This window comes from Arachis ipaensis, chromosome B4 (assembly GCF_059453495.1).
Source record: "Arachis ipaensis isolate K30076 ecotype BB chromosome B4, ASM5945349v1, whole genome shotgun sequence".
Taxonomy (NCBI): domain Eukaryota; kingdom Viridiplantae; phylum Streptophyta; class Magnoliopsida; order Fabales; family Fabaceae; genus Arachis; species Arachis ipaensis.
In genome coordinates, this window is record NC_142439.1 from 132295106 (window position 1) to 132313864 (window position 18759).

Below are 18759 nucleotides of genomic sequence, written 5' to 3' on the forward strand. Positions count from 1 at the left end.
TCCAAAACCTAGATAGAAAATAGATTAAAATTAGAAAACGACAAAAAAAATTCATATTATCCTTTTTAAAACACTCATCTTTTTTATCCTTTCCTTTTTTTTATCTAATGTTTAATTTATTTTTAAAGATATATTTTGTTTTTAATATATATTTTATATAAATAGTTAATTTAATATTATTGTATTAAAAATTTTACGTTCTTTGGTTCCTCTTTCTTTGTTTCTACCTTTTTTTTCTGCTATACTTCTATCTTTTCATTCAAATAAACTCTAAAATTGTTTTTAATTCTAAAAAAAATAAAATAAGACACTAAAAACAAAATACAAAAGATAGAGATATAAAAATTAGTATTATTGTATTTTATTTAATGATAAACTAAATATAAGAAAGAACAAATTATCAAAATTTAATTTACTCTAATTTTTTTCATACAAAAAATTTAAGAAAAAATATAATTATAAAAATTAATAAAACTAATAAAAAATTAATTATATCTTTTATTAGTGTCTCTATATCTTTTCTATTAGGAAGGATAATATTTTCTTTCAAACAGACTCAAAATGCACTAATTTAATATTTTTAAACACAATATTATGTCCATGTCTCATCTACTAGATATAATTTTATGTCTTTATATTATTGTATGAGTGTCCTATACTTCTATCTATAAACAAATACATCCTAATAGTTGCTTTGACATAAATGAGATGCTGCTAAAAAAATAAAAATTCATGAATAGTTATCTTTATATTTAACATATTTAATTAAATTATTAAAATTTAGATTATCTAAAGTGAAAAAGTTAGTAAAGTAATAAAATAAAGAATTAATCGTTATTGATTTTGTAACTTTCATAAACAGCATGTCCCACTATATTAATTTAAAAGTAATTAACTCCTCACTTTACTATTTTATTCTAGATCCAAATTATCATTTAATAATTTTTAATTATCAATTTGTTTATCAATTGCATATAAGTTTTCTCTCCATTAAAATTAGTTGTTGTTGAAAAGTAGAGAGAAAATTGTACATAACATTGTATATTTGTATTACCTGCTTTACTATCAAAAGTTATTACATAGTAATGACATACATATCCTGGAGAAGTTAAACCTCCATCAAAATTGAACAAAACAATATATTGTACTGAACATCTCTCTTTTGTATATAAATACATAAAAATTGAAGCGAAAAAATAAAAGCAATATGTGAAGAAAAAATATTAGACAGTAAAATTTTAATTAATAAGAAAAAGAACTTGACTTCATATATATGCTTCTCCAATGCATGACAACCACTCTAAGTGTCCTCATCTTTCTTTTCCTCTTCCTCTTCCTTAGATTCTTCTTCTTCATGAGCTGCTTCTTCTTCTTCCTCTTTCTTCTCCTCAGACTCCGGCTTCTCGCCATCTTCAGCATCGGCTTGTTCAGAAGGTGGAGTGGCATTGACCTTTTTGTCCTTAGCAGCCTGGAGTACATGGTTGTAGTTACCCTTCTCCATGAAAAGCTGCTGGAAATGGTGCTTGCAATACAGGACACCATCAAGGGCAGCATAGTTGGAGTGTGTCAGAGGACAACCTGCATGAGCACACCTAAAGCATGTCTTGTGATAGCACTCTCCTTCCAGCGACATCTATGCAAAATAGAGAAAATCGAGACTTTACGTAAAATCACAAAAATAAATTAAATAATAGTATTTAAATCGTTAAATTTAGCATAAATTTTATAAAATGAATTAGCTTATTTAAAACTGTAATATCAAAAGATTTTAAAAGTTAAATCGAAATTTTAACTGCTACGCATCTGTCAGACAAAATGCACACAAATTCTACAAGTTAAACACAATAATTTTTCAGATAATAAATGCATAAAATGTTCAAGTTTGTGATGAAAGTTACTAGTCCCTTTTGTATAATTTTCACAAACCTTCTCCAGTGGATACACTGTTTTTCCACAAACTGAGCATTTGTCTAGAGTTCCACTAAACATGGATGAGAGTCTGCTTGGAGCCTTGTTCTGCAAATTAATTAAAATCATTCAAATTGAAATTAACCACTCAAAATTGTAATGCACATTCTTATTAGGTTCCTGGAGATCGTAAACATACCCCATCATTTGATTTTTCAGAAGGCTTTGCTGTCGTGTTAATCGTCGCAAAAAATGCAACACAGTTTATTAGCCAGAGAGCAAAAATAGAAGGCAGAGAACTACAGAATCAGAAGATGATGTTGTAGAATATGAATCTTTACCTGTTTGAAAGTTCTTACTAAAATTTCCAGATTCCTTGAAAAGCTGTTCAAAGTGTGTCTTGCAATACAGGACACCATCCATTGAGGAATAGGTACTCATCTAAACCAACATAACTTAGTATTATTCATGCAACCAATTTAATGCATAATTAAAGAACATCATAGCTACTCATATTTTATACTTTATATAATTTTTAAATAAAATGAAAAAATTTAATTTTGATGCTTTTTTAATTCCCGATCAATGAACCTACAAAACCCTTCAAATCGTATCTTATTCAATCCTATTGTAGACATTCTCGCTTTTTCACCACTAATTATTTTTTATTTTCTTCTTTTATTTTTAAAAAATGTCTCATCATTTGTTGTCTCATTATTCATCCAATAACATGAACAAAATTAGCAATAATGGAATTATTGTCGCTTTTACTCAATTACATGAAATTTTTTATCAATCCCGTATAAATCAATTTTACATGTACATTTAATCATATAATGTTATATCATTAAAATTAATAATTTTTTACATTGATCACGTGAATGATTATTTCAAAAAAATATGATTAAATCCCTATATAATTTTTTTTGCATCAAAATTGAATTCTAAAATAAATTGTTACAGATATTTTTAAGACCGATACTAAATATGTTTTTAGAAGATAAAATATTTCTCCGCTTACATTTTGAGATAAATGGTTTTTAAGAGAAGATAGGTATTATGTTCTTTCTTTCAACAAATGGTTGATCAGGCAAGAATAATAGAATGTGACAAGAAATGAATGAATGAATGAAAGAAATAAACATAACATAGTTGAAAAGCAAGATTTAAAAGGGTGTTGGAGAATTAAACATACCGTAAGATAACCCTTGCAGTGAGTGCATCTGAAGCAGTTTTTATGGTAAGGTATACCTTCAAGAGTTAACAAATCAACCACATAAACAGTTTTGTCACAAGCCTTGCATTTGTCCAAAGTTCCTGTGAATGACATTTTGCAAATATTTTTTTTTTCTTTATTCCTTTTCTCAACAATAACTCAAAACAAGGCTAAGGAAATTTATTCCTTGTGTTTTATTTTCTTCTAAATTGTTTTTAGTAATTTATTTATTTTTTTCCTTTAACCCGGGATCTAAGGATTAAAGAGAAACTCAAAAAGAGAGAATAGTACTCATAACCTCAAAAGACAAAAATGGGTGTTGAACAAAGTCTTTGATTTGTCTAATCAAAGTAATTTATCAATGATTAACAAGTGATTGGAGACCTCAGAAATTTTGAGGAAAATATGGATTATTGGTGCTTTCATTTGTGGTTATAAATTTGTGTTTTTGAGGGAAAACAGGTTTGTCTCTGAAGACCCGTTCAACTGTTTGGGATCAATTAGATACCAGCAAATATAATAATTAACACCATCTGCTTTCTACATTTATTATTTCCTTTTTTTTTGGTGCATAATTTTTTTTTGAAAAAACATAATATTTATTTGTTTTTAAGGGTTTATCAGAGGCTATAGCATCATGAGTCATGATTCTTATCTGGTCTAATTTTTATTCTTTTTATAAATCTCATTTTAGTCGGTGAAGAAAAATATTATATTAACGATTCCACCTAAAGAAAGAGAAAAAAATGTACTATATTAAGAAAAATGTTATAATTTTTACGTATACATAGAAGAGTGTTATAATTTTTTGGTCTGTAATTTTTTTACTTTGTGATATTATTTTTAATATTGTCTAAAAATAAATTATCGTATTCATTTTTACTTAATTTAAAAATATTGGTATTAAAATTTTTATTCTTAATCTTTTTTATACTAGAATAATATATTTTATGATAAACTTGTGTATCTTATATTGAATATGCAAAGCAAAAGCAAACAATTTTTGAAATAAAGACTGGAATTGATAAGGCAGAAACTTTAATAAATTAGCCAATTATATATGTTTAAGTAGAATAAAAATATTAATTATGTTGTTGTATCAACTATTATGTTAAGTAACTACATTTTAATTGTTGTTTTGTTTCATTGAAATAATTATGCTAATGAAATTATATGATAAATATGTTTAATCTTCTAAGAATAAATTATTAGTTTATATAATTAGTAATTGGAATTTGTTTATGCGGTATTTGAGTAATTTTTATTGGAATGTATTTATATTTTTATAGATTTAGTTCAAATGTGCTTCTTCAAAGGTTACTAATTGAAAAAAAAATATTAAAAATATACAAATTAATGTAAACTAACATATTAAAAATTATTAACTATGCTAATTTATATATATTAAGTTTTTAATAAAATTGTTTGGGTAAGTTTTTAAGAAAATATCTTTTTTCGAGTTATCTTTTTTTTAAAAGATCTTATAGAAAAGTAAAAGTAATTTTATGTTTGGATATCTCATACAAAAATATTTTTTTATCTATCAATTATGTTTGGGTATAATAATATAGAAGTATTTTTTTGTTTATTTATTACATAAAAAATATCTTTTTTTTTAAGAAAAAAGATCTTTTAAAAAAAGATTGTATATTGCACCTTCTCAAAAAAAAAAAAATTTCTAGTGCTTTTACTTTTACTACTAAAAATTTGTCAAACATACTAAAAAATAAAAAAAAAAAGATCATTTTTATTAAAAAAAGATTTTTTTATTAAAATAATGACATCCAAATAAACACTAAACATTGATATAACAAAAGAAGTTAATCACTTAATTTATCTATATACTAAGTAAATTAATCTTATTAATAAATATACATTAATACTTTTTATAAACAAATTATACATAAATATAATAAAATAAATTAAGTATACCGATCCATGAGTTTTGTCACATCAAACAAGCCACACTTAGGGATCGTATGAAAAGGAATATTTCACACCACATGAAAACAAAGGAGTCCGGATTTGGAATTGCATATATTTGAATCGCAGGATAATGTAATTAATGTGTGTATATCAGCTAGAAATTTAGTTGTTCTTTGCAGTCGCATATTAGATAAGAGAAGGAAGGATTGTAGTGATTTTATACTTAAGGTATCTAAAAGTAGCATTATGATTGAGAATTGGTAATGTAATAGTGATTTTATACTTAAAATAACTAAAAGTAGTATTGTGATAGAAAGTTGGTGATATAATGATAACCATTATTTTTTCCATTACAAGAACGGTAAATATTATGATTCAATTAATATAGTTCGTTATGTGTCAACGACATGATCTAAAGACCTTTTAATATGCTTATTAGAATTTTACTACACACTTCAACGCAGTTCATGAATATTAAATAACACACATTGATGCAACTTTTATATTTGTTATTTGATTACGGATTATTTAAATATATAGTTCATGAATTAGTTAAATTCGGGTCTAAATATATAGTTGATGTCACATAGTTAATTATCATTGTCTGTGTAATTACAATAAAAACTATTTGTATAAATTATTTAATATTTTTTTATGTATAACAATATCATAGTATTACAATTTTTTTTAAAATTCCCATACATAATAATTTTTTCACATATAAGTGAAATCTACTAATATGAAATAAAAAAAAAGTTTATTTCGACTATCAAAAATAGAGAATGGAACAATATTTTACTCTATATAATGAATTTTATGCAGGAAAAATTTTTCAAAGTAAAAGTAATAACTATTGATATGCAGAAAAAAATTTTCAAAGAAAAAGTAATAACTATTGATATTAATGAATATATAGTCACTACAAGATAACATAGTTGATATATATACATTAGAATATAAATATATATTAATCTTTTTATAAATAAACTATATATAAATACAATAAAATAGATAATGTACACTACCTACGCCCGGGCTTTATACTAGTATAAGATAATAGCACAGAATAAATTAATAGTTGCTTTGGATTTCGCACATTACCATAACTAACAAACGTGAATTTTTCTTCATTCATACACTAAAAATGAGTTCATGCATTGCAAACCATCGCCGACCTGAAAACTAGAAGGTAACAGCAGAAGGGACATCATGTAACGGGTGACCCTTCCTATTTCTTTCCATGATTTTGCGTGCAAGCGATACTTGCTTGCCTACCACGAATATGAATGCCTTCCCCACACCCTTTGCGCCTCTCGCCGTTCTTCCGACACGCCTCACATATTCGCTTGGATCCCTCGGGAAGTCAAACAGTATCACGTGCTCCACTCCCCAAAAGTCTATTCCCCTTGATGCTCTGCACTCAACAAGTTACCATGCTTTCATCACCCTACTTACTTATATCATTATCAGAATAGACAACTGTAAATGCAAGACTTAGTTTAAAACAGATGAATACCGGTCAGTGCAAACCATAAACTGGGACACTTGTTTTGACGGTGAACGTGCAAACTCCTTCATACTGGCAAGCCTTGATTCCTGTGTCATGGCAGCATGGAAAGGTAGAACTTGTATAACTGCTCCCTTTCTATCTATACGCTTTAATGCATTCTCTACTTTTCTGCATGTTTCAATCTGCAAATTATTTCCAGATAATTATAAACCAAATAAAATAAATAAAAAGAAAAAGATAATCGCAACAAACATTCAATATTGTATAAATAGGAATTGAAATACTTTGTTGCAAAACACAATAGTTCTTGGAACAGGCCGTTCCTCTGCAAGCTGCAGAAGAGCAGATTTCTTGTTCAGAAATGCTGTATCAGTAGTTTTTTCTTGCCCATCTTCTCCACTGCAATCTACTATGATCTGAACAAATGAGAAAATAATCAGCATGGCCATTTACCGTGAATTTTATGATTCTTTAAAATGGTACAAGATTCAATTATCAATTCTGTTTATATTGGAAATATCACTTGCATTATAAGTTTATAATATGATTTATAAAGGACATTATATGTTACATGGCTTTGACACCAAAATGAACCAGAATTTCTAGAATATAAAGAAACCAATTTTATATTTTTGAAGCTGCAGTGACATATCCTACATCACAGAACAAAGTAAATAAAGCTGAAGAACAAGTCACAGTCCAGCAATGGTTTCTCATGCTCAACTCATACAGGAATACTGATTCCAGTTTTCTCAACTGGAATGTACCTCTTCAAGGCGTGGGCTTATTCGGTGCATACTAGGTCCCATGATCATTTCACAATCGGGGAAAATTTCAACCAGTTTGCTGTAAACATCTCTTGGTAGAGTTGCAGTCACAAACAAGTATTGTGTAGTTATGGGTGAGGAATTGATCAAGCTTTGAAGAGCCACTTCGAAATCCTCATCACCAAAGAGAATATCTACCTCATCCAAAACAACACTGCAACAAATTATTATAGTTAGGTCAAATTATACAATTGGAAAACAAAATATCATTAATTCTACAAATATTGATAGTGGAACTAACGGGCATAGAAATCTAGTACATGTTATTAGGGACTTTGCTAAAAGATATTCTAAGGGTGTTTTTTAAGAAGATGATAATGGAAATTTTTTAAGGTTTTGAAGTACTCAATGTATTGGAAACAAAAATTTAAGTGTTGAAATAGAAAAGTTTGTTATCCCAATGGTTATATATCTGCAGTGGCTAACATCTATTCCAGATATCAAACATTGTTCAAGTTTCAACACCAACAGAATGTAAATTCCACATATTGGATGCTTTATGCATGTTGATAGCAGATTAAGCTAACTCCAACCGTCCGTTAGGTCAGCAAAATCATAATTATCTCATTAATAATGGCATCATTGTTAGTTCAATGATAAAACCAACATAGCAGAATATTGACATTACCAACGCTAAATTATAATTCAACCCAAATGAGATCAGCTTTTACCATCTTAGATTTGTTAACTGCAAGAAGCCTTCCTTCATAAGGAACAAAAAACGGCCAGGTGTAGCTATTAATACATCAACACCCTGTTGTAAAGTTTCCAGTTGAGTTCTTTGTCGAAAGCCACCTGTGACAACCATAGATTTAAATGGAACCCCAGATCTAGACAGTGATCGACAATTATCTAAGACCTGCAAGCAATTTTTGACAAACAAAAGTTATACCACTCTCCAAATGATGAAACTGCACATCTTTTTCTAAACTTGTGTTTGTGCAGTCAGATGATTGGCATGGCCCTGCATACTCGTAATCCACGAGTATTATGATTTTAGGGACTGAGTTTCAAATACTATCATGTGAAATAATGAGACATACTTTGAATCCCAAGTAGACACACTATTCTTGGATTTTTTGTAACCTCATATTTTGAAATTACCCAAAAAATAACTAAAAGCTTAAGACAAGTCCTTGAATAACCAACATGATTCTAAACAATAATGTAGAAACATGGTAAAAAATGTTAAAAGTGGTCCACTGACTTGAAAGTGAATATTTGTTTAATGGGGCTCAATAAGAGAAGCAAAACAACCTGGGAAGCTAATTCAGCTGTTGGTGCTAGTATGACAACTCTAGGAGCTTGAGGAGAGGATTTACTGTGTCCTTCTAGTTCTTCTTGCCGAAGACGCTGAATTATTGGTGCAAGATATGCTAAAGTCTTTCCAGAACCACTTTGGTCAGCTATAATACAAGTCTTTCCAGCAATAACAGGTGCAAATGCCATGGCCTACACGAAATCAAATTATAGAGTATAGAAATCAGCCACAGCATAAAAACTAAAAAGCAATCACACAGTTTATAATTTATATCATAGTTACATGAATTCACTAATTAGATAATCTAGAGTTAATACTCAAAGTGGTCCCTGAACTTGCAGTCGAGCCTCAATGTCATCCTTGAACTTAAAATTGCCCTAAATTTGTCCCTGAACTTCACAACGGTCGTCCCTGAAATACTTTCCGATGACGAAATGATAACGTGGTTGGACGGAAGCCACGCTGGAAGCCGCATTGGACTGGTAAAACATCGTCGTTTCATGTTTTGCGCCCAAATAGAAGATAAACGGCATCGTTTAGGGTATTTTGTGGGGAGTTAAAACCCAGGGCAACCGAAGGCTAACCCGTTCTGGTTGTTATGACTGGCAAGAATGTCTAGATTCCTTAATCCAAATCCAAAATCCAAATTTAGGAGAAGCTAAGCTAGCTGACCTTTTGAGAGAAAAGGAAATAGCTACACCGAAGGATTCGGTTCGTTTGTTCATTGGAGTAAAGCGTTTATTGAGCTTCATGGATCAGCCCGCTTCCTGTCTCTGATCCCCAATGAGTGAGACCAAGATGGCTGACTGGAGTGCCACAATCTAGCTTCCTCGGGGCCAGATATTATGAGGGGTTTTAACATCAAAATACCCTAAAGGATGTCGTTTATGTTATATTTGGGCGCCAAAAATGAAATGGCGACATTTTACCAGTGCAGCATAGCTTTTAGCATTCCCTCCATCTAACCACATCATTATTCCGTCACCGGAAAGTATCTCAGGGACGACTGTTGTTAAGTTTAGGAACAAATTTGGGGCAATTTTAAATTCAGGAACGACATTGAGGCTCGACTGCAAGTTCAAGGACCACTTTGAGTATTAACTCGATAATCTATTGCATAACAATTCGTGCGTACCACGTACTATTTCATCCGCGGAATTGAGCATGTGTATATTTTTCACATAAAATATTTATATATTGCATAACGCGCACTGAATACCGTTCCCATGCCAGATTTCTATGTAACTATGATTCACATAAAACTGAATAAATGAAGAGCCACACTCCAACAATGAAAGAAGTACCTGTACATTGGAAGGGCGCGGGAAAGAGAGCTTTTGGAGTGATTGGATGAGGTAGTCAGCGCAGCCTAGTTCCCTGAAGGACTTGACACTGAAGAAGTTGGTGTCGGGAGCAAGCTCCTGAGAATTAAGAGAACGGAAGGATCCTCCAGCGTCCCCCCATCCTCCTCTTGAACGAGGGTTTGGCGATGAATCACGTGGTCGACCATTGTCAGTGCTTCTGTTTCTGTGCTGCTTAGACCTGTGGACGAGAGCTTTGACTTTCTGAGTTTTCAGTCTTTCGAAACTCGGGCTTATTGAGGATGAGGACGAATCAATGCTTGTTGGGATGCCTGCCATTGTCCAACCATAATAACAAATAACATATATGTTAGCAAAAATGTCATCCCAACCACGTTTGTATGAATGTATGAGAGAGAGAGAGAGAGAGAGAGAGAGAGAGAGAGAGAGGATGCCTGCCGCTGTCCAACCATAATAACAAATAACAAATATATGTTAGCAAAAATGTCATCCCGACCACATGTTTGAATGAATGCAAGAGAGAGAGAGAGAGAGAGAGAGAGAGAGAGAGAGAGAGAGAGAGAGACCGATGTCTTGTTGCTGAGAGGAGAAGGCGGTGGTGGTGGTGGTGATGGAGGGAGTAGTGTGCCAAGGAGAAATCAGTGAAGGCCTTTGAGAGAGTGATGGCCAGTCCCACCACCACCATCGTCTGGAATTGTAATTGGAACTGGGGACCAAGGTTGCGAGAACCGAACTGGTCATTGAACCGGTCAAGTGACTGGTTCAATGGTTCCACCGGGATCGAACCCTGGTTGAATTGGTTTAATTAAATATACAATAAAATTATTAAAAATTCAATATACAATTTCAAATATTCAAATTCAATGATTTCTAAACTAATAAAATTCAAAATTTTACAATTTCACATCATAACTTATTCATATTTTACCATTAAAAATTCACAATAAAAATTTTTAATTAACTTCTAAGTTCTAATCAAGTAAACAGCAACAATACTCATCACATCAGCAACAAAAATTTAGAATAAAAAATTTCAACAATAACATCTAATAATTAAGTAATTAGCAACAGTGGAAAACCCAAACTTACACAAAAACTCAAACCATCGGCAACAAAGAATTCAGAATCACAAAAAATTTCAACAAAGACTTCTAATCAAGTATCAACAACAACATCTCAGAATCCAAAAACCAAAAAACTAAGCAAAGAATCCAAACTCAGCATCGAAACTAAATTCAGAATCACATAAGCAACAATCCCAACTAAGAACACAATCTCAACTCATAATCTAGTACACAAACTCAACTCCGAATCTTAGAAATTGAAATTGAGAACTTTGTGATTCTTCCATCTTCAACATTCAGCCAAAAAAAATTAGCCATCAACAACATTTACTCAGCAAAAAATATTCAACCAAATCATTCAACCATTATTCCACAAAATCAGCAACTCCGTATCAGTAAACCCGGCAACTCAGAATCAGTATTATTAGCAAAAATACAAAACAGAAAAAAATAAATTGAAGCAGCAGTGCCTACCGGTGGCGAGGGTGGAATGGAAGTGACGGCGACGAGGAAGGGAAGTTAGCTCGGAGCCTCGGACAGAGAGCAAACCTTTGCTACAGAAACGACCGAACTCGGATGGAGAGAAAGACACTTGAGAAAGAGAGAGAGATCGAAGGGACGACGACAAGCAACCTTCGCGACGGCGAATGCGAGGCGAGGAGCTGGACGTAGACTTTCGGGCGACGGCGAGAAGAGGAACGATGCGATGGGGCCCGAGATACAGACCTTACACAAGCGGCAACGGCACCCACGGTCTGTCCCCGTCGGCGGTAACAGCTCCTTTCCAGCGGAGAAGAGGGCGTGACTGCGATAAGAGGTAGTGGTTGCGACTGCGAGAGAATGTTGGTAAGATTTTTCCTCTTTATAAACATTAAAACGGCGTCGTTTTAAGCGTAATGGCCGAACCGGTGACACTTATAAAACCGACCGATTCAGACAGTTTAGAACCCGTCTTGTATAAAAATGGTCTAAAATGAAACTATTAATTAGAGATCCAACAGAAAAACCGAAATTCAAATTGCAACAAGAGAGTATCTACACTATGTTATTTGAAAAAACAGAACACATAGGTGATTCTATTCTTTAGATAAGAAACCGGCGGTGAAAACCATCAACCTAACCCCGCAGCAAGAACTCTAAAAGGAATTAATCAAACTAAACTATGACAAAACCAAAATAATATAAACTGGAAAATTAAGAGAATAACATCAATAATTTTCAGAAAATAAATATTATCGCTCCTATTTTGATAATGTTATACTTTTGCAAACATACATTAGAAAGAAAATCCAAATAAAAACAAAAACAAAATAAAAAACATCAATAAAAAGAATAATACCAATAATAACATCGATCATTTACTCAGAAGAGAGTGTCAAGCAGATAATAATTTACAGCATGACAGTGGCAAAAACAGATATAAGAAGCAGAAAACAGAAGAGAACTCACAGAACAGAGAAGCGTGCGTTGCTGAGGAGTCACGGTTTTGAGGGAGGAGGCAGATAAGAAAGTGTCTAGACTCTAGAGTTTCTGTCTCGGCAACGGGTTGGGTTTCTCATGCATCTAATATATATACTCGGGTTTTCTGTTGGGTATGGGCCGGTTGGGCTACTCATGCTTCTAATAATTTTATATTTGTATAAAGTAGGAATTGATGAGTATCCAAAATGACAATAACTTTGATATACTTGCTTAAATATATTTTTATGAATATTCATTGCTTAATATATATCTTTTGTTCCTTTCCTCATTGTAGTTATAAGTGGTAATTGGTCACATTTTGGTTTTATCAAAGTGATTAGCCTGTGATATTTTCACTTGGACCTCATTTTATTTATTTATTTATTTACAGGTAGAATATTGTTTGTTGTTGAATGGTAGAGAGAGTATAATCCTTCATTAGTAAGTAAAATTGAAAGTATAATTATATTAATATGGTCTTATGTTGTGTAGATGGCTATGTAACTGCTTCGCATCAACACCTTCCATAACCGAAAAAGACCAATAACAATAATATCAAAAACAATGAATTAACATTGACTGAGTTTCTCTATATATTTATATTATAGTTATTAATTCTCAATCAAACATAATCTACCAAGACAGTACAGCAAAGACAGCAACAAAAGATAAAAACTAGACTATAATGTAAAAAACTAAAAATAATAGATCAACAATAACATCACAGATCATCCCTTGAAGTGTCATTCTTAATACTCAAATTTTGGAGGTTCTGCTGTAGCAGTTGTCTTTCTTTTTTAGTAGTTCCAAGAAGTCCTGTTCTATCCGTTCGATTATTTGTTTTCTGAATCCTAGGACATAAAAAATATGGCAAATGTTTCACTCAAGAATGCAAGAGTAAGAATAAACTACCTGAAGTGATCTGTTGAGAGGAAGGGCAGCAGGTGAATTAGAATGAAGGAGCTTTTCATACAGGGCCTAAAGGATGAACTTGTTGACATAATCCCTCAAACCAAATATATATAAATCTTTCAGGGCCTAATTATTACCAAAAAGAAAAATAATCCTTCACATGGTGAAATTTCAGTGAAATAAGAGGCCATTGCAAGATTGGTACACATGATTATGTAACTAAAGTATTTACCAAGGTAAATTGCAAATCCAGCATTTATCATTATAGTATAGCCACGTTTCCCACCATAACATCAAAACATCAAGCCTTGAACCCAAAATAAGTCACAGAACGATACAAGAAACCGAGACATGACTTGCTGTTTCAGAGTGAATGAAGATTGTTAATTAATTAATTAATCCAGCAAGCCAGGCTAGTCCACCAACCACAGAGTCAATTCTCTTCTAAGCACATAAATACTTATTAAAATATGAACCCAAAAAAGAGAAATCCTCCCATTAACAGACATTGACAAGAACAAAGAAACAAAATAAAGAGATTGAACCAAAGAAAAAAAAAGTGATTAAAATCATGTCCCGTTTGAAGACATTCCAATTAGTAATGGTATGAGCAAGGCTAAAGCATGCTAACATTTACCAGGAGAAAAGGGAGGCGGGGCCTTTCTAGAATGAGCGGTGTTAGTCAGAGAATGAATGAGAAGAGACGGAAGAGTCACTCATCAAGAACTGCTTTTTCTTTCCAGACGTAGCAAAAGGGAACAAGATGAACAACAGATTTATTTTGTTTTGTTTTGTCTTGGACAACAAATTTCATTTTGTTTTTTAAATTATTTGAAATTTGATAAATTTAATAGGATTATTTTTGTCAAACACATAAATAAATAAATTTATGTCTTTTTATAAAATCAAATAGAAGGATATTTTTGTCTTTTTGATTAAATTGTAGAGATATTTTAGTAAAAACAATGAAATAATATATTAAAAATAAATAAATAAATACTAATGTGAATAATATAATTAATGTGTTATTTTAGTAAAATCAACTCCCATTGTATGTATTGTACGACACATGTATTGGCTTCCTATACTTCTTCTTTAATTTATTTACATTTTTATTATAGTGAAAATTCATATGCAGTCAACTTCACGTGAAGTTGATCATTGAGAGTCATTAGATAAAAATACTGCACCTAAATTTTCACTTTTTAGTATATTAGTACATATAAATTTATCATCATTATGTAACCAAAAAAAATTTAGGACAGTTATAATATATAGATGTAAATTTGTATAGAGTTAAAGAGATTCTTTTTTGTTCATACAATTTTTGACACATATCTATCCTTTTGTGAATGAAAGTTGGCTTTCAGCTTTGGCTTAAAGTCTGAAGATGAAGCAAGTTTATTTATTAATATTGGAAGCTTGTTCACGTTCACATATAATATGAATACATATTAATTGGCTTCTATACATGTCTCTTAAAACAATTGCAGTATTTATTTAATTCTGTTAATTCAAATAACTCAATAAACTTTTGTTTCAATATTTTACAATAATTTTAGTCTCATAGTTAAATATACATTTTACACTTTTTTTTTTCTATAAGTATATTAATAAATTCAAAATCTATACTGTTAAAATTAAAAAATCATGATATATTTTTTATATCTATAAATCTAGATACATATAAAAAAGAATAATATTCATGGTACTACTCATTATAAAAATATTTGTCAAAATATAATTGAAAATAATCAACATAATTTTTTTAGAATGTTCTTTAAAAATAACCAAAATTATTAGATTCTATTGTTATATTTGACTAAAATAATAACGAACAAAATTCATATATTTTATTTATTATTTATATTATTACATTAGTCGCTTTAATCCCAAGATCATCCATATTAAATCATTAAAAATATATATTATAGTGCGAATGCGTACCTTTACTCATAAAAATTAAAAATTAGAAATTAGAAATTAATGTAAGAATTGTCTCAATCTTTCTCAACCAAAACATTCTGTATTCCTAATAGGATGGCTGAATCGCAACTTCTCTGATAGGGAAAGAGTTGCCGAAGCCATAATTTTCAGAGCCGAACTGGTGATCGAACCGATCAAGTTATTGGTTCATTAGTTTATTAGTTCATTAGTTTATTGGTTTAATAGATAAATTACTGATTGAATCGGTAGAATCGGTCCTACATAAATAAAAAATATAAAATAGTAAAAAGTTGAGTAAAGTGACCATTAGGTCCTTGAAGTTTTTAACTTCGGAGTAATTAGCCCTTAAAAAGAATAAAGTACCAATTTGGTCCTCCATGATAATAAACGGTGGACACATTATGTTCCTCTGCCAATTTATTATATGAAATTTAATGGTGATAATTATATGTCCTACTAATTAGTCCAAAGTTAAAATTGTCGAAGACCTACTACTTGATTCAATATTCTAAAAAATTTAAAATGAATATTTTTACTAATATTTTAATATGTAAATGTAAATATTAAAATATTTAATATTTATTTTAATAATTATATAAATTTTAAAGAATTATAAATTAAAAAAATGAGTATAAAACTAAAATTAAATTAAATAAATATAAAATAATTTAATTGTGTATATATATAATATATATAATAAATAGCACATTAACTAGCAAACCAACAAAACACCCTGTGGTGGCATGCCTTGATAGAATGTAGCACCACGCCTTCCATAAATTACGAAGAAGCACTTGTCAACTATAAATAAAAGAACCACTGTACTAGGTCTTTTCTTTTATATTAGTTTTAATTTTTTTTATATTAGTTTTAATTGTTTTCTGTAACAACTGTATTAATTAGATTAAATTAAATGATTTTGTTTGTTGATATAACACATTAAATAACATCCAACATATATTTAGAAGTCTTAATTGACTATTAACATTATTAGTTTATGAAATTAGATCAAATCAAAATTTAATTGAAGAGAAAACTTGAGGCATTGAAATTTCTTAATTTGGGGTTGATTTGATCTAATTTCATAAACTAATAATGTTAATAGTTAATTAAGACTCATATGTGTATGTTACATTAGTAAATTTTGATACCTTCAATAAACAAAGTGACAAAAAAACTAACATGATTAATTTAAAATCTTTAAAGAACGAATCTATTCTATTATATAAAAATCGAATTTTTATCTTTAATGATAGAATCAACGTAGTATGCTTCTGCTTTATTTTGTTTAACTCACTAAAGACAATTCATTATGATGAATTAATTATATCAACTAATTGATTTGAATAGATATTTAAGTATCACATAATTTAAAATTATGTATATTAATTATTTGATTTAATTTTTATGATATATAAATTTAAGGAATAAATTAAAATAAAATAATTTATTATTTATTTAAATTGAATACAACAAATATAAATTAATTTAGTTAAAAATTTACTATTTTCTACTCTTCTATACATAAAAATGACAAAACAAAATTATAAAAATAATCTTTTTATTACTTTTGCTATTTTAATTTTATTTTCTTTGCTTTTCTTATGTATAATTTTATTTTATATTAACTTTGCTTATTTAATAATAAAATATACTCATATTAATTCTATCATATAATAATATATTTTTCTTCTATATTAATCGAAGAATTTCAATAATTATCAACTACATCTAATAGAATGACTGAGAAGTGAGAACTACGAGAAGTTAAACCCAGGTTCAAAATGTTGAAACAAAGAAAAGAAAACAATGAATATATGATTAGAGAAAAATGTATAATAATGACAAAATATACTAAAATTGGATTTTTTCTCCAACTAATAAAAGTGAGGTGTTAATTCCTCGTGAATTCATTTTTTCTCTAAAATGAAATCACTATTTTTTTTTAAATTTATTTTAGAAAAATATATTTATTATAATTATATTACAATTAACATTTAACGAATAATGCATAATTATACTAATTTAGAGAAATATTTTTATTATAATTATATAAAATCAATATTTAATACATTATCAACTAATAAAAGTGAGGTGTCTATTCTTCATGAATTCATTTTTTCTCCAAAATAAAAGCACTATTCTCTCTTCTAAATTTATTTTAGAAAAATATCTTTATTAATAATTATATTACAATATTACAATTAGCATTTAATGAATAATGCATAATTATAATAATTTAGAAAAATAAAATAAAGTCCAGTAATTTATCTTCCAATTGCACACGTGTGTAGAATAACTTTTAAGAAGGAGTCATGTATAGTAAATGCCCTCGATGATTGTAAAACTGTATACTAACAATGATATAATATTATTTCAGGTATATGTTTTGCAGGCATCAAAGAAAAGTGTTGAGTTATTTTTTAGTAGATTTAAATTATTTATTGTTTATTAGAGAATTTTGTGCATTAGAGAATTTTCTAATAATTTATTATTTATTTTGATCTAATTTTGATATGTCCTTATTTGACAGTAAAACAACATATAAAAATTTGTTGGTGGGTCTAAGTATTATTAAGTTATTTATGGTCACATTGAGTATATATGTTTGATTTATTAAAGAAAGTAGATTACTAAAACCAATTAATAACTATTTTAGAATTAATATATTTAATACTAGATTAAGAAAAAACAAATAATACATAACATATTATATTTTTATTAATCAAATTATTATAATTTAAATTAATTTTAACAAAATAATTTAAAATTATAATTTTAATCTTATCACGTGCATGTCATGGGTTAATACACTTATTTGATTAAAAAAAATTTCAAGAACCAATTTAAAGAACAAGTAATCTTTTATAGAGATTAATTTGACCATTTATTTAATTTTAGTTGTTCTTAAAGAACCTTAAAAAAAATCGCAATGATTATCTGCAATAAAAATATTTGTAGTGGATAGTAATATGAGTATCACATTTTTTTTGGAAAATAATTATATGGTGATGTTACATAATTACACCATAATTACACCAAGTTGGTTTGATACTTAAGTTTAATCAAATTAGTTTAATAATTTTGTGACACAATATAAACCACCTTAAGTTAACAATAAGGAGGAGGCACATAAGAAAAAAAAAAAAACCTTTTTGAATTTGATTATAAAAATAATTTATTTATCTAATATTTTTTAATTTTTTTACTATATTCATTTAGATTTATAAATATAAAATCTATAGTTTAAGTTATTCCAATACTTTGTATAATATAAATTATAATTTAAAATAATTTTTATCAAATCAGTATTTATAATAATAAATATTATGTTATATCATAATTTTATTTATTCTAACATTATAAATTTTGAATTTACTAATATGCCTGTAAAAAAAATGTTAA

The 18759-nt window shown here is 29.0% G+C and overlaps 2 protein-coding genes across 3 annotated transcripts; both read right to left on the reverse strand.

Annotated features, from left to right (window-relative positions):
- Window positions 1-1045: 1045 nt before the first annotated feature.
- On the reverse strand, window positions 1046-3432 carry LOC107637081 (LIM domain-containing protein PLIM2c-like). Its single transcript, XM_016340532.3, has 5 exons — window positions 3104-3432; window positions 2250-2349; window positions 2108-2136; window positions 1927-2016; window positions 1046-1633 (listed from the first exon to the last, which is right to left on the reverse strand). The coding sequence occupies exons 1-5, from the start codon at window positions 3236-3238 to the stop codon at window positions 1301-1303; spliced, it is 687 nt and encodes a 228-aa protein (XP_016196018.2). The 5' UTR covers window positions 3239-3432; the 3' UTR covers window positions 1046-1300.
- Window positions 3433-5999: 2567 nt separating this feature from the next.
- Window positions 6000-12577, reverse strand: LOC107637082 (DEAD-box ATP-dependent RNA helicase 50). Of its 2 annotated transcripts, XM_088483594.1 has the most exons (10): window positions 12484-12577; window positions 11509-11864; window positions 10537-10757; window positions 9953-10281; window positions 8645-8839; window positions 8059-8246; window positions 7328-7541; window positions 6845-6976; window positions 6567-6742; window positions 6000-6464 (listed from the first exon to the last, which is right to left on the reverse strand). In XM_088483594.1, the coding sequence occupies exons 3-10, from the start codon at window positions 10709-10711 to the stop codon at window positions 6233-6235; spliced, it is 1641 nt and encodes a 546-aa protein (XP_088339720.1). In that variant the 5' UTR covers window positions 10712-10757; window positions 11509-11864; window positions 12484-12577; the 3' UTR covers window positions 6000-6232. The 2 variants fall into 2 exon arrangements, with proteins under 2 accessions (XP_088339720.1, XP_088339721.1); XM_088483595.1 differs by lacking the exon at window positions 11509-11864 and having other exon boundaries at window positions 12484-12574.
- Between the last annotated feature and the right edge of the window lie 6182 nt (window positions 12578-18759).